Consider the following 17,027-nt stretch of genomic DNA (forward strand, 5'->3'; position numbering starts at 1 on the left):
CAGAGAATGAACCATTAATCTCAACTCTCTGTTTTCTATTAGTTAGCCAATCCTCTATCCATGCGAATATATTAACCCCCACCCGTGAACTTTTATCTTGTGCAGTAACCTTTTATGTGGCACCTTGTCAAATGCCTTCTGGAAGTCCAAATACACTACATCCACTGGCTCCCCTTTATCCTCCCTGTTCATTACATTCTCAAAGAATTCCAGCAAATTTGTCAAACATGACTTCCCCTTCATAAATCCATGCTGACTCTGCCTGACCAAATTTTGTTTTTCCAACTGTCCTGCTACTGCTTCTTTAATAATGGACTCCAACATTTTCCCAACCACAGATGTTAGGTTAACTGTCTATAGTTTCCTGCTTTTTATCTACCTCCTTTTTTAAATAGGGGCGTTACATTTTCAGTTTTCCAATCTGCTGGGACCTCCCCAGAATCCAGGGAATTTTGGTAAATTACAACCAATGCATCCACAATCCCTGCCGCTACTTCTCTTAAGACCCTAGGATGCAAGCCATCAGGTCCAGGGGATTTATCTGCCTTTAGTCCCATTATCTTACTGAGTACCTCCTTAGTGATTGTGATTGTGTTATGTTCCTCTCCCCTATAGCCCCTTGTTAGAGCTTGTTGAGTTGGGAGTGACTGAGAGGAGTTATTTTCCAATAACTTTCCCTCCTTACCTGATGTTCACAAGACTCAATAAAACCCCAGCCAGTTGGGTTCGGGGGATCCACGAGGAGGCAGGTGATTGTGAGCTTGGTGGATGAACTGGTAATGTGCAGTGTGATTATTAAACCTTTTGCTAATAAACCAACTAGTTCTCAATAGCAATGTGCTGCTCTGAATTCTTAAATGAAGAACCCTTGAAGCAAATACATCATGGAGGATTTGCCAGTTTTCTTCCTTGCCTTTTCTTATTGTTGACTCTTGGATGGGCTATGGTTCTCTGGACATCGACTACCCTTCACTGCCACCCGACTCTGCCATCAAAAAGTTTGGTGTGAAGAGCACAAACTTTCAAAATGTATTAAAATAACAAACTTTATTTCTGCAGTTGTTGTTGACTGCCTTCAGTGAACAACACTGTCATGGCAATAACTTTGTCTGGGGTCTGAGCTATTGGAATCCTATGCAGAAAAACACATATCCCTCTATCTTGCCTTTAAAGCATTTTCTTACAACATGTATACCTTTCCTCTCATCAAGTGAAATCTGTTGCCAAAATGTCCTGTACTCTGGACAGGTGAATGTAGATGTCGATTTCATGTTGCTGCTATACAAAGAAATTATAAAGACAAAAAAAAACACGAATGCTGGAAATATAAAAATCCCCCAAAAATCCTGGAAATAAACAGCTGGTTGGTCAGCATCTGAAAGACAAAAGATAGGTCAATGTTTTAGGTGTGACTCTTCACACCCATGTTAGAACTGATGAAGAGTCTTTTCCAAAACATTAACCCAGATTTCAGATGCTGATTGACCTATGCACTAACAGCATTTATTTCCATGATCGGAAGGAATATCTTAGCTGTGTGCACTTAGTCTTGCATAGGCTGTTGAGTGTTTTTTTCCATTTTCGTTTTACAAATTATATTATTGGATAAACTATTACAGAATTCCAGAACATTACCTGGAAACTTGATTTTTTGGGTTGTTCTTCATCTTCTTTGACGACTTCTTCTTCATTTTCCTCCTCACTGTCTGTCTCAAAGAGATAGTAGTCTCCGCTTCGAACCACTAAGCAGGAGAAGATAACATTACTGGCTCAATGAAAGGTGAAGCAATGTAATTTGATGGACTTCTGAATGCATCTTCAGATACTTTAAAAACAAAATTCTTTCTTTAAATATCTTGATTCCATTTTAAATAGCTGGCATGAATAAAAACAGGTGCTAAATTCTAGATTAAGCCATGGCATTAATGTAGTTGAGAGCAGAGTGTAAAGAATGTACAGCACTAAACTACCCAAACGGTTACATGTATGTCAGCATCGAACTCAAGGGAATGCACAAGAAAATCAAGAAGAGGAGGTAGCCAGGATAACAGAGTTTAACGAGGAATTAGTAGAAGAATGCAGAACATCAAAAAGGATGGCTATAGTTGAAAAATGTGAAAATAGGTGGAGAAACAAAGAATAAATATTGCAAAGACTGGCAATATTTTTGTGCGAGTACTGTGAGTAAAAAAGTAAGAAGGTGAGGCTGAGGCTTAATTGAAGTTTTGTTTAAAGCAAATAAATTGCTAGAAATATAATTTTTAGCTTTATATTTCTGAATTTCAGTTCTAAATAATCCATGCAGAAACATGCATTTCAATGGAACTCAAAAAAGATAAAATCTGCCCAATAGACAACATAAAATGACACAGCATTTCATCATAACACAATACGTAACAAGCTTCTTTTGTGAGTTTTAAATTTTCAGATTTACATTTGACTGGGTGTAACCATATAAACAAAACAAACCTGAATATATACCAAATAGTATAAAAGACGATTCATACACTGCATATTTACTTTATAGCATCATTATAAAGAGCAGAGTTAACAACTTTTTGTCAAAGTTATGCATCAATTACAAGTACGCTATATTACAAATACCCTCTTGACATTTATATAGTGGATAATACCTTAATACCTAACTAATTCAATATTGTCTTGGAAAACAAAATCACGTAAATTAAAATAAATTGTCATTAATTTCATATGTTTTTCTATCTATTTATATTTTTCACGTTGTTTTAATTTTTTGTTTAAATAGCAAGAGCTTAATTGGAAGGGTTGCTGAGGCTGATAGGATGAGGGAGCTGGAATTGCAGACACAGTTGAAATAACAGAGGGGGAATAATTTCCCTCCAGTGCACAAGATGCAAGACCACATTTATAAAGAACAGACCTAGTGCACATAATGACTGAAATTAACTCTTCTGATAAGAAACTCAATAACTTCCCCAAGCCAGTTCCTTCAAAGATATTAAAGAAAGAAAGACTTACATTTATATAACGTCTTTCATGACCAACCGGACGTATCAAAGCGCTTTACAGCCAATGAAGTACTTTTGGAGTGTAGCCACTGTTGTAATGTGGGAAATGCAACAACCAATGTGCACACAGCAAGATCCCAAAAACAACAATGTGACAATGACCAGATAATCTGTTTTAGTGATGTTGATTGATGGATAAATATTGGCCAGGATACCGGGGATAACTCCTCTGCTCTTCTTCGAAATAATCCCACGGGATCTTTTACGTCCGCCTGAGAGGGCAGATGTCTCATCCGAAAGACGGCACCTCCAACAGTGCAGCACTCCCTCAGCAGTGCACTGGAGTGTCAGCCTAGATTTATGTGCTCAAGTTCCTGGAGTGGGAGGCGAGTGTGCTTCCCACTGAGACACAGCTGATATCGAATCAATTTAAAAAAAACATTAAATAGACAGAAAAAAATCAAAATGTTTGTCAAAATTAATGACAATTCTTTGTGAAATTCAATTAGTCGCAAAAAAGGTCCTGATGGATCCACACACACTTTATGAAAACTCACAGCATCCCGGAACTGACCTTATAGCCTCCGAAATAACCAAATTGGTTTGGTGTCACACATTTAACAGATACCTCATTCCCTTGAATAGATCAAGACTTTCATTACTTTCATGCCTCATTTAGTAACAGAGTCATAAAGGTAAAGCCCAACCCAAAAATATAAATAAAAAGGAGAAACAGGCTGTTTGATGGAGTCAAACAGCTGCAAGGAATGATTTCTTGCAGTCTGGCAGAACAGCATCATTGTGTTTCCTGTGTACATTAACATGTTGAAAACAATACTAATTAACAAAGGTGGCTTTACAGATCAGGAAACAACGTTGATAAAACTAGAATGCTGCGTTCTTCCTAATCAGCCATTGATTTTCAGTTTCCATGTTGTGTCCACAATAGATACATGAATAGTACACAGGTAGCTCACATATTGACCATCATCTAATCATTAATGCATGTAGTCTACTCCTCTTAACTTGAAGTTGCTTAATGCAAATGTTCGGTTAATTAGAATTGAAATCATACAGATGCTGTATTATTCAAATTGCTTCATTCCACCTGCTTTCTAACTCAAAATTTGTCAGGCAAAAAAAGAGATTTTGAATTAACAGGAGTAGACTGCACTCAGTTACTTGAAGCACAGTGCAATGCATAATGGTTAGATGATTAAATTTAACATACTACAGTTTCACAATCCATTATGCATTCAACATGGATCCTTATTGTTATGGTGAGTAAGTACAGAACGCCCCATATGCACAACAAATGGGCACATGTCCATCCTTGGTTAAAACTGACCCATAAAGCCGTCAAAAATAACAACAGTGGGGCTAAAATAAATTCATGCTTTGATGCAAACAAGGATAGGCAATTTGTAAAAAAAAAACATTTTTTTTTTAATCTGTAAATTTTTTTTTAAGTCAAATTTAAAAAATGCAATGGTCTATTCAAGGAAATCAGGTACATGATTAACACACATGCTAACAGATGATTGAGGCAAACCTACTAGAAGCATGGTCAACCCAGGGCCGCCACCACTGCTTTTTTTTGCCCTTGGCTTTGTCTTTCTTTGGTTCTCCTAAAATAAAATAGGTCCAAATATTAATTATATAAAACAAAAACAAAATAATCAGGTGGGCATGTTCGATCAGTGGAGCTTTCAACTCACGAGGATTATAAATGGAGTAACACATCAACAAGAAATTTATGCAAGGAAAAAAAACAGTACTTCGGTAATACATAGGTATCTTATCTTAACTGTTGCATTCTCTTTCATGATATCATTCCCTTAATATGTGAATTATTTTCCCGTGCTCGTTAAGGTTTCTCCCCATTCCCTCAACACCATTCCTTATTCTGAAACGGACTGGAAGGCAGGCTACTTGGCTACCTCTCTCTGATTCTTCATTTGGTTCTAGGTATCTGACATGCACAAAAGCTGTAATTCCTCTCTCCTTAAAAGGCTTAAAAGTTTCCCAACCAACCAAACTTCTGAAAAGTCCATACAAGTAGCATGTATGTGTGCCAGTTATAGACTGCACATATTCTCCCTGTAGAGGCACACCTCTTCTACTTAAGCCCAAAGAACATAGGAATAGGTGAACAAGAGGGCCAATCTGTGTAGGAACATCTGGAGTTTAACTAGCTTAAACTTTGCAGCTTACCGGCATAAATCACTTGTATATTTTCTGCTGCTTGTTTCCCCCTCCCCTGGACAACTCGCCCTGTTAGGCTTGGATTTGCAGGGTTATCTAGGACCGGAGGGAGGAATTACAACTTTCAGTGACAAGTCTCCCTCTCCAGGTCCAAACAAAGAGCCCGCCCAGTTAGCTGATCAATCCTCACCATTGTCCTGGACTAGTGTAGACCTTCTTAGCTCAGATATCAGACAAATGCGACAAAGGATTAATTCAGTTCCAATCTATCACTATCATCTAGGGGGCGATCTTGACTGAAAAGAGACCACACTCACCCCCTCACTCCCCGAAGGAGGTTAAGCACTAGTTGGTCATCAGTAATGCCCACTAATCTTGCTGCTAGGAGTTGCCCAAGAATAATGAATATTGACTTGTTCCTTTCTCCATAACAGTCCAGCTGAGATCAAGAGAACTAGTGCACCAACCCAACACATCATTAGATTCCAAACTGACTTTGTCTTTCCTATTAAACTAATGAACTGAGTAACATGGCCAGAAAATACATCTCCTCCATCTCCTCTGGCACAGACACTATTAACCAAATGGCCTCCTTCTGTGTTGTATCATTCTATGATTCTATGATCTGCTAGCAAAGAAATGCATCTGTGTTTCGTGTCATAAAGTAAATTAAACTAACACACACTTTAATGATTCTTCTGATATAAGTGTCCACTGACCTCTGGTTTGACTTGGGTACTATATACCTTCGATCCGAAAGATAATCAGAGCTCGAAACATGAGTTCTCTGCACTGATAGTTTTAAACATTAAATAAACAACACATGCACATTTATATTATAATTTACAACTTTTCAAAAGTGTTGCAATACTTATTCCATCAAATAGGAAAAATTCTCTATAGTGTATTTTTATTACTTTTTTACTATACATCTCATATCCCAAAATTATTTATTTTATCAGTCCTGTTTTTTAATTAAAAAAAGACAGCTCATTCCTTTTTTTCTTGTTAACAGAAACTTAAAGAGTAAATAAAAATAAATAACATATGTCACTGAATTCACCATTGCTGATTCAACAATTTGGCACAATTCAACTCATTTCACCTCCAGACAAATGTGAATCCGAGCATTTTATTAAAATATTAATTGTGCTAATATTAGCCTAGTAATTACTGTTGGCATGACATTCGTATGACATTCCTTCACCCTCTACATCAGCGTATAAAATAAAAACGTTAATGCCTGCGTTAAATTAGCAGACAGGGAATGTCATACAAACGTGTTAAACATTTGTCCAATGATAGCGCCAGCAGTATTATCCAGGCTTTTGTTACTAATACATCATGTACTGACAAGAGCAATTCAATAAAAAAAGAAAACAAATAATTCAAAAAGAATTTCTACAATAAAGTAAAGAAAAGTTTTTAACTGGATGCATACCGACATTAGGCTTGTGGCTTGTCTGCATGATTCAGAAAATGAGAATTGTACTCCAGTTTATTTGCCTAGATTTTGCTCCTTCCCCAGTTCTCACGCTGGGAAATGGTTTGAAAGATGGTTACTCTCCACCTCACCCAAGTGGCCATTCTTCACATGTGAGCCTGTGTGAGAATGGTTGGGAAGAGGGCAGCAGGCTACCATACCAACAGGTGAGTCCAACCCTGTTCTCTTCTGGCATCCAAACACGCCCACACTTTCAGCAAAGGTTCGTGATTCAGGGGGCAATTTTAACCCAACCCCGCCATCGGGAAAATGACGGGATTGGGCACAACACTTGTTTTGCACCCTACTTGATTTTACTCTCCAGGTTAAAATGACCCCCTAGGAGTGGGAACCGAAGCCAGTTCTTTTTTTCTTCTTTACTCCAAGTGCTTAGGGCAAATATAGTGGCCTGTTACCCAGGCTGCAATTAATTAGGTTCAAAACAGAAAAAAAATATTTGTTTTAAAAATTCTCAAGTGTGATACTCATTTCGCTTTAAAGAAATGCAATTGAAAATTTGGTAAAAATATAACAAATTGTTATACATCTGGCACAGATGAAATTGAAGCGGATGTATAAAGCTCAATGCAGTGCGATTTAATTAGGGTGAATGACGTATCAACAAAACAAAAGCACAAATTCTAATAATGCTGCAATGGGAAACTGACATTCTTACACAAGGCTCATAATTGTCAAGTATGTTCATTTTGATCACAACTTTTCATGTTATGGAAATATTGTGTAGATCAATTATCAACATGAATTATTCAGACTACAAAATTACTGTGAACTGGTTATAACCAGATACCGAATCATTTATCAGTAAACCCCTGCCAAAATTTTACATATAAATTTATTATATATCAAGTGAAGCATTGCACCTTCAGTTCATACATCATTATCAACTTTATTACTGTTTTGATGTATGTCTGTATGGTATTTGACTTTCTATCAGCTATATTAGCCTATATGTACCTTGTGGCCTAACAATTAAGTTAAGGAATGTATTACTGTGAACACAGCGGGGTAAATATTTGAAATCAATGGGTTAAAAACCGTGCAGCTTCTATAACAGGAAGGCAATCTGCTCCATCAGATCACGGACTATGCTTACTCCAGTTAACCTGGAAAGGCGGTTACGAAATTCACTTACTTTTTGACATGTGGCCTTGATCACATTGGAAGTGATACTTTATGCAGATTTATTTTGTCTCTTTGTGAGCTTTGCGAATATAAAGTTGAAGATGTTGGGCTAGAATTTGAGGTCGAAGGCGTGCCTCCGGAGTACCCCTCCGACCTGCGAAAGAATTCTGAAAGTACCTGCTGGTGGCCAGGCTGCAAAAATGTGCGGTCTCCGGTCTCGAGGCGGAGAGAGGGCAGCGTGATGGCCCACAGATCCCAGGGATGCAGCCGGTGCCGAAATGTATCTGGGCCTGGTCCTCCAAGCAAATAGCAGACTCCCATATCAATCATTTATGAGGGGAATCCCCTAATGAGATGCAATAGAATCCCTAAATCTAATAATTATAAAATGTACAGGATTGGAATTTTATTCATAATTACCTTCATTGCACCGACCTCACAAAAAATTTATTTTTGATAATAATTTTCTGTATCATTAAATCTATAATCTGGGCCAATATGTCGTAAACTCAATTCATACAGTATAGGTGCATAATTTAGGAATTGAAAATCTTTATTTAAAGCCTCAGATATCCTCTTACGCTGATGTAAACAGGCCCTGCGCCCACTTACATCAACTGTAAGACTTCCGTGCACAATTGCTGGCAAGTCAGTGAAGCGATTGCATTTTCATGGCCCTTGCTCATGCACAAATCCTGAACTTGGGGAGCATTTCAAAGGGAGTACACCGTTATACACACCACAATTTCAGGACCATTAATGCTGGGGAATGAAACACTCTCCTTTTGGGGTAACTAGTGTCTGCTCACTATTAGTAATTAGATCATAATTCTGTGTATAAAGAATACATTGATGGCATTCCTACAAATAGTATGGAAAGGGCTAATATTGAAACAGTTGCTTTTCACAATAATTTTACCAAAGTGTAATAGTGTTTTAGGATTCACTAAAATTGAATCATTGTAGGAAATATTTGTAAGTTTTTTTTTAAAGTTTGTATTGATCATTGCACTTGAAGAAAATGATTTGCGAAATTATCGATTTTAGCTTGTTTCGCCTGGTGTTAACTATTGTGGGCCACCCTGACCTGCAAGAGAACATCTCCACAAGTCGGGGCTTCAAAAATTCCACTGCAGCTTCCAACGTCAGCTGACATAAATGTGCGACGGCTTTGAGGTGGGTGACTGGGTGGCGTCATCAGAACCCAGGCCGCCGTTGGGAGCGTGGGCAGGAACATTGGCTGGGCCCTGGTACAGCAGAGCAGCGGGAAGGTCATGGCAGACTTGCAATGAGTGATTGGGGCGGAGGAGCGACGAGGGATCGTGCCTGAGATTTGGTGGGTGATCCGTGGTGGAGGTTTGGTGAATGTTTGGTGCGGAGATGCGGCAAGTGCTTTTGTGGCAGAGGAACAGTGAGGGATCGTGGCGGAGGTGTGGTGAATGTTTGTGGCGGAGGAGCAGTGAGGGATCGTGGTGGTGGTGCGACGAATGTTTGTGGCGGAGGAGCGGCGAGAGATCGTGGTGGTGGTGCGGCGAATGTTTGTGGCGGAGGAGCGGCGAGAGATCGTGGCGGAGGTGCGGCGAATGAGGGTGCGGGTCCAAGAGCCGAGGGCCCAGGGGTAGCACGGGCCAGCCCACACTGCAATATGTGTGCACATTAGTTCCGTGCAGCGGAGCATGTCTCCAGTCATCCTGGTTAACCCTTGCCACTGTATAAAGACCTAGTTCTGTCAAGCCCATGTGGTGGCTGATGTGCAATGGTCACCACACGTTAAAAAAATTCACGCACAGGCATCTTCCACTCCCTCAATTAGAGTTCAGGACGGGAACATCGGGTCCTTCATTGAACTCATCTGTGAACTCTTGTGGAAGCAAGTCATCCTCGTTCGAGGGACCGCCTATGATGGTAACGAGGCAGTAATCACCCTCCAAATGGGGTCGGTAACCTTACTGCCACATTAAATCTGACAATGTTGGCGACATTTTGAAAGGGGCCGACCAAAGAGTGCCCAAACTGCTGGTCAGTTTCAGGTGGTAGACCTCTTTAATAGGTAAGTCCGGGTCCTAGACCCCGATTGCCATTTTAGGTTGGAAATAGTCAGAGTGTGCACTGCCCGCACTCCAATCAGTTCCAAGGGCAGCATTGTTCCTGCAGGCCCCACCAAGATAATCTGGCTTGCTGCCTCGCTAGGACCACCCCACCCCCCCATCCTCCCATCCATGATCGCGACCCTCCGCCACCAACGCCCCCCCCCCCCCCGCCGCCCCCCATCCCCCACAAACGGACTTACCTTGCTGGCGACCAAGGCACTCGATATTGACCAGCCTTAACCGTGTATATAACTGGCGAGCTGCAGGGTGCCAAATGGACATCCCAATGCAGCTCGCTGGCCCAATGTAAGCAGCCCATTGGTGCTCCAAATCGTGGCTGCCTCTTCGCCGTGGGTACGAGCGGCCAGCCGGTGTGCTCCACCGATGGGTCGCTCAAAGGTTTAATGGGAGCAAATCGGAATGGTACATCAAGAGTTTTTTTTTACTCAAATTAAGATCATGGTGATAGGAGTTTCACTAAGTAATCCCTGTGCATTGAAGGCTCTAAATTCTTCAACTTATTAATTAAATATTACAGGGAAGACAACGCTGCTCTTCCACAACTGCTGTGACCTGTAATGTAATATAAATGATACTGGTCAACAATGGAATTAACAAGTGCATGCATCAAGCTTCATCTTATTGCCTCCCATAGCGTATGTTGAAATACCTTCATCATCGTCATCATCTTCTTCCTGTTTCACCTGAGGACCCTGCGCATCTTCTGACTGAGTCAAACTGAGCATTTTCTCTTTGCCTTTTTTATATTTTTGTTGTCTTGTTTTGATGCGATCCATCCTATTTAGGGCAAGAGAAGAGTGTGTGAGTGACACATCACTAACCAATACACGAGGCAAAGGTTCTTAATCATATCACACTCAACAAGAGGTCACAATAATGACATGGAAAGGTACATTCAGACAAATCGTCACTGAGAATGTGGTCCTACTGTCTCTTGAGTTGATCCATTGACTTCTTTTCTTCTTCAAGCCGAGCCTTCACAGCTTTTACAATTGTAGCTTGAAACAGCTCTGCACCTCTGAAATAGGACATAAAAGAGAAAGACTTGGATTTATATAGCGCCTTTCACAGCCACCTGATGTCTCAAAGCGCTTTATAGCCAATGAAGTAGTTTTGGAGTGTAGTCACTGTTGTAATGTAGGAAATGTGGCGGCCAATTTACGCACAGCAAGCTCCCACAAACAGCAATGTGATAATGTTGACTGAGGGATAAATATTGACCAGGACACCGGAGGTAACTCCCCTGCTCTTCTTCAAAATAGAGCTATGGGATCTTTTACTTACAGGTGAGAGAGCAGATAGGGCCTCGGTTTACCGTCTCATCCGAAAGACAGCACCTCCGACAGTGCTGCACTTCCTCAGCACTGCCCTAGAGTGTCAGCCTAGATCAGGAGTGGGACTTGAATGCACAACCATCTTACTACAGAGGAGAGAGTGTTACCCACTGATCCACAGCTGATATAAAGAACATAAGAACATAATAACATAAGAAATAGGAACAGGAGTAGGCCATACAGCCCCTCGAGCCTGCTCTGCCATTCAATAAGATTATGGCTGATCTGATCATGGACTCAGCTCCACTTCCTAGCCTGCTCCCCATAACCCGTTATCATTTAAGAAACTGTTTATTTCTGTCTTAAACTTATTCAAAGACCCGGGAGCCAATTTAAAACTGAGTGAGAAGGAATTTCTTCTCCCAGAGGGTTGTGAATCTGTGGAATTATCTGCCCAAGGAAGCAGTTGAGGCTAGCTCATTGAATGTATTCAAGTCACAGATAGATAGATTTTCAACCAATAAGGGAATTGAGGGTTACAAGGAGCGGGCGGGTAAGTGGAGCTGAGTCCACGGCCAGATCAGCCATGATCTTATTGAATGGCGGAGCAGGCTCGAGGGGCTAGATGGCCTACTCCTGTTCCTAATTCTTGTGTTCTTATGTTCTTATGGCTTCCACAGCTCTCTGTGACAGCGAATACCACAGATTTACAACCCTCTGAGAGAAGACATTTCTCTTCATCTCTGTTTTAAATGGGCGGCACCTTATTCTAAGATCATGCCCTCTAGTTCTAGTTTCCCCCATCAGTGGAATCATCCTCTCTGCATCCATCTTGTCAAGCCCTCTCATAATCTTACACATTTCAATAAGATCATCTCTCATTCTTCTGAATTCCAATGAACAGAGGCCCAACCTACTCAATCTTCCCTCATAAGTCAACCCCTCATCCCCGGAATCAACCTAGTGAACCTCCAAAGCAAGTATATCCTTTCGTAAATATGGAAACCAAAACTGCATGCAGTATTCCAGGTGTGGCCTCACCAATACCTTATATAGCTGTAGCAAGACTTCCCTGCTTTTATTCTCCATCTCCTTTGGAATAGAGGCCAAGATACCATTGGCCTTCCTGATCACTTGCTGTACCTGCATACTATCCTTTTGTGTTTCATGCACAAGTACCCCAGGTCACACTGTACTGCGGCACTTTGCAATCTTTCTCCATTTAAATAATAACTTGCTCTTTGATTTTTTCTGCCAAAGTGCATGACCTCACACTTTCTGACATTATACTCCATCTACCAAATTTTTGCCCACTCACTTAGCCTGTCTATGTCCTTTTGCAGATTTTTTGTGTCCTCCTCACACATTGCTTTTCCTCCAATCTTTGTATCGTCAGCAAAATTGGCTACGTTACACTCAATCCCTTCTTCCAAGTTGTTAATATAGATTGTAAATAGTTGGGGTCCCAGCACTGATCCCTGCGCCACCCCACTAGTTACTGGTTGCCAAACAGAGAATCCCGACTCTCTGTTCTCTGTTAGTTAGCCAATCCTCTATCTATGCGACTATATTACCCCCTACCCCGTGAACTTTTATCTTGTTCAGTAACCTTTTATTTGGCACCTTGTCACATTTGCTTAGTAAGTAAAATATATATTTTAAAAATGATGGGCTGGATTTACAGCTTCCTTCTGCCCCTGTTAGTGATCCAGAAGTGCAACAATGGCGGCGCTATGCACTTCCGGGCGGGCGGGCAGCTTCCAGCACCCCGCCGGGACATTTGGTGCCAGTTTCGATGGGGCACGGAGCATTTAAAAATCTTAGCGAGCTGGTGTGCAACGCTCCTGGTTGCGACACCGGCTCGATTTTTGGCTGCTGCCCGATCACTAGCGCTCTGCAGAGCGCCCTGCTGGGATCGCCTGTGCAAGCGGGCGATCCCAGCTGTAGCAGCTGCAATGAGGTAAGTAATGCCGACCTCAGGTAAGTGTGATTCAAAGAATCATAGGGCTAGAATTTCCATTAAACCCGCCACCGCCAGATTGCCGCCAAGAAGATCGCTAAGATTTTTAAATTAATGCCGGCGAAAAATTGACAAAAAAAGGAAAAAATACTGCCCGGCGAGAAGATGGATCTTACACGCAGATTCTCGGCGGTTAAACGCAATTCTGAGCAAATTGGACAGTTCTTAATCAAAATGGGAAGTAATTACTCAAATTTAGACCGAGGCTGCGGTTGGGCCTAGGTAGGGGGGAAAATACAAAAAAATATTTTTTCCAACAAAAGAAATAAAAAAATCAGAACACATTCTTAAGGCGCTTGTTAATTTAATCGATGTAAAAGAATTTTAAAGAATTAGAAAAAGCACTTTAACTTACCTTTCTTTGCAGGGCTAATGACCTACTGCTCAGCTCCGGCTGCTTTTTGTGGGCGGTATTTTCAATCTTACCTACGGGTCACTGCTGAGCCCGAACTTGGGCAGTGGTGGTTTTTTTCGACAGTGCATGCCGGCGGTCTGCTCCCCGGTGATATTTCGATACCGCCGGTGGAACTCTTTGTGAAATGGAGTGGAAATTTTCGCCAGGTGGTTTTCCGCCGAAAACGAGCAGCACCACCGAGAAAACCGCCAGAAATGGAGTGGAAATTCTAGCCCTAAATAGAAATTTACAGCGCAGAAGGGAGCCATTTCGGCCCATCGTGTCTGCGCCGGCCGACTAAGACCTATCCAGCCTAATCCCACTATTCAGCTCTTGGTCCGTAGCCCTGTATGATAGGGCACTTTAAGTGCACTTAAAAGTATTTTTTAAATGTGGTGAGGGTTTCTGCCTCAACCACCCTTTCAGGCAGTGAGGTCCAGATCCCCACCATTCTCTGGGTGAAGAAATTTCCCCTCATATCTTCTCTAAACCTCCCCCCAATTACTTTAAATCTATGGCCCCTGGTTGTTGACCCCTCTGCCAAGGGAAACAGGTCCTTCCTATCCACTCTGTCCAGGCCCCTCATAATTTTATACACCTCAATCAGGTCTCCCCTCAGCCTTCTCTGTTCCAAAGAAAATGGACCCAGCATCTCCAATCTTTCCTCATAGCCAAAATTCTCCAGTCCAGGCAACATTCTTGTAAATCTCATTTGCACCCTTTCCAGTGCAATCGCATCTTTCCTGTAATGTGGTGACCAGAACTGCACACAATACTCCAGCTGCGGCCTAACCAGTGTTTTATACAATTCAAGCATAACCTCCTTGCTCTTGTATTCCATACCTCGAGTTATATTCCACATGACTTCATAACCACCTTATCAACTGGGTCTGCTACCTTCAGGGATCTGTGGAGCTGCACTCCAAGTTCCCTTTGTTCCTCTACACTTTTCAGTGTCGTACCATTTAATGTGTATTCCCTTGCCTTGTTAGACCTCCCCAAATGTATTACCACACACTTACCCAGATTGAATTCCATTTGCCACTGTTCTGCCCACCTGACCTGTACATTAATATCTTCCTGCAGTCCGCAACTTTGTCCTTCATTATCAACTTATTTTAGTGTCAGCTGTAAACTTCTTAATCATACTCCCAACATTTAAGTCCAAGTCATTGATATATACCACAAAAAGCAAGGGACCTAGCATTGAGCCCTGCGGAACCCCACTGATACAGCCTTCCAGTCACAAAAACACCCATCAACCATTACCCTTTGTTTCCTGCCTCCGAGCCAATTTTATATCCAACTTGCCACTTTGCCCTGGATCTCATGGGCTATTACTTTCATGACCAGTCTGCTATGTGGGACCTTATCAAAAACTTTGCTCAAGTCCATATACACTACATTATACGCACTGCCCACACCGACCCTCCTGGTAACCTCCTCGAAAAATTCAATCAAGTTAGTCAGACATGGCCTTCCCTTGACAAATCCATGCTGACTGTCCTTGCTTAATCTATGTCTTTCCAAATGAAGATTTATCCTGTCCCTCAGGATTTTTTCCAATAATTTTCCCACCATCGAAGTTCGGCTGACGGGCCTATAATTACTCAGCCTATTCCTTTCTCCCTTTTAAAACAAAGGTGCAACATTCACAGTCCTCCAAGTCCTCTGCCAGAGAGGATTGGAAAATGATGGTCAGAGCCTCATCTTTTGCGATTTATGTTGTGGCGTGGCGTGAATTTATTGTGAATGTTTTTGTGGGGTTTGTTCAGGTTTTTATCCTCCCAGCCCTCTGTTTAGCACTTCGAAGCCAGCTGTTTAGCTCGGAATTTTCACGTGCTCAGCTGGTCTACCACCCTGAGAGAGGTGTGTAATGCCTCCCTTAGCGCCCCAACCACATTTGGGGCCCAGCTGTTGAATTTTGCCGACTGAGGCGCAAACTGTTCCCGGATGCTAACTTTACTGCCGCGCCGCCATGACCGAAAATCCAGCCCGATGTCTCAATTTAAAGCTTGCTTAAATAAAAGGAAAAGAGCTTTGCTGATGCAACAAACTTTTTGGCATTCACTGATGTTGCATGTCCCTAAAAATGTAGAGCAATTAGTATGTACATCTTTGTGAGGATATTTGAACAGTTGGTTGAACGTGACCTGGATTTAATTAAAATGCGACATTAATGATAGTATTAACTTTATATTGATTCAATAAATTAATAATGCATCATAAATTCTCCTATATTTACATAAAGATTTATTCATTTTCAACCTACCTCGATGCAAGGATTTGAGCAGATTTTATGTCAGCCACTACGTGCAAGAAATAGTAACTCATGAACACCCTCCGCTGCAGCAATAGAAAAGAGAAGCATATACTGTCCCATATAATGCCTGCTTCACCATTTGGCAATGGACATTTATAAAGGTTCTCAGTCGCGGCTAGGAAAAAAACATTCAACACAACAATAATTCAAGCTTAGAAATGGTCACCTTTCTATTTATTGCACTATATCTTTTACACTTACCTTAAATTTCACCAATGCACCTTTACTATTTGTTAAAATGTTAACACTTCAGGTATATATGGCTATTTAGGCAATATTTAGGGCTCGATTTTCACCACCATTGGGTACTGTTTTTTTTGGCGTCCGCTGATTTTTTTTTGAGCAATCGTGAATTTGCAACTTTCCTCAAAGTTTGTACGCCGATGGTGACTTTCAGCGCTGGATTTTTTGTATGCCAGATTTTTTGCCGCAGGTCTGGGTGAAAACTGATTTCCGTGCCATTTTTGGCCATTTAACCGATTTCGCCAACACCGATTTTTTTCAGGACGACGCGCAGTGGCCTTAAGTACCAATCAGAAAAACCCTATGTTAACTTAAGGAAATCGACACCGAGTATATTTCTGAGTTTTTGGAGCGAGGGAAGACTACAGTTTAAAACACAAATTCATGATGAATTTTATAGAGGGAACTCAGAAAATAACTCGGAAAGTTAATTTTTCCCGCAGACTGTTAGAAATGTAATGTTTTCCATGTTATGTGAGAAGGCAAATTGCGACTCCACCCCACCACAGAATCTCTGCTCATGGGGCTCCAGGCACGGGTCGGAGGAGTGCCGGCTGGCCGGCAGCAGGATCGCTCCCTCGGCCGGACACGAGCACAGGAGCTTGGTGCTTCGATTTCACCATCTCCTTCCACCCCGCTCCCCGCCAGGCTTCTTTCCAAGCTGAGCGCCGATCTCCTGTGTTTCTGTATGGCCGAGGGAGCAATCCTGCCGCCCAGCACTCCACAGCAGCAAACATACGCATTTCAACAAAAGCTATAATTAAAGTGCCATAAATCACTATGCGTCACGTTTCCATAGAAACAGAGCCTGGAGTTGCACATGCGCAGACCAGGGTGTAGTCCG

General features: G+C 41.6%; 1 protein-coding gene across 1 annotated transcript in view; it reads right to left on the bottom strand.

Annotated features, from left to right (window-relative positions):
• LOC139260488 (piezo-type mechanosensitive ion channel component 2-like) overlaps nucleotides 1-17,027 on the bottom strand; it is an 851,737-nt gene that overhangs the window by 114,802 nt on the left and 719,908 nt on the right. Inside the window, exons 30-34 of the mRNA XM_070877017.1 lie at nucleotides 15,890-16,055; nucleotides 10,858-10,947; nucleotides 10,579-10,706; nucleotides 4,544-4,615; nucleotides 1,636-1,742 (exon numbers count right to left, since the gene is read on the bottom strand). Coding sequence (XP_070733118.1) covers nucleotides 1,636-1,742; nucleotides 4,544-4,615; nucleotides 10,579-10,706; nucleotides 10,858-10,947; nucleotides 15,890-16,055 — 563 coding nt within the window. The remainder of the gene's footprint in view (nucleotides 1-1,635; nucleotides 1,743-4,543; nucleotides 4,616-10,578; nucleotides 10,707-10,857; nucleotides 10,948-15,889; nucleotides 16,056-17,027) is intronic.

The sequence above is a fragment of the Pristiophorus japonicus genome, chromosome 1 (genome assembly GCF_044704955.1).
Source record: "Pristiophorus japonicus isolate sPriJap1 chromosome 1, sPriJap1.hap1, whole genome shotgun sequence".
Classification (NCBI taxonomy): domain Eukaryota; kingdom Metazoa; phylum Chordata; class Chondrichthyes; family Pristiophoridae; genus Pristiophorus; species Pristiophorus japonicus.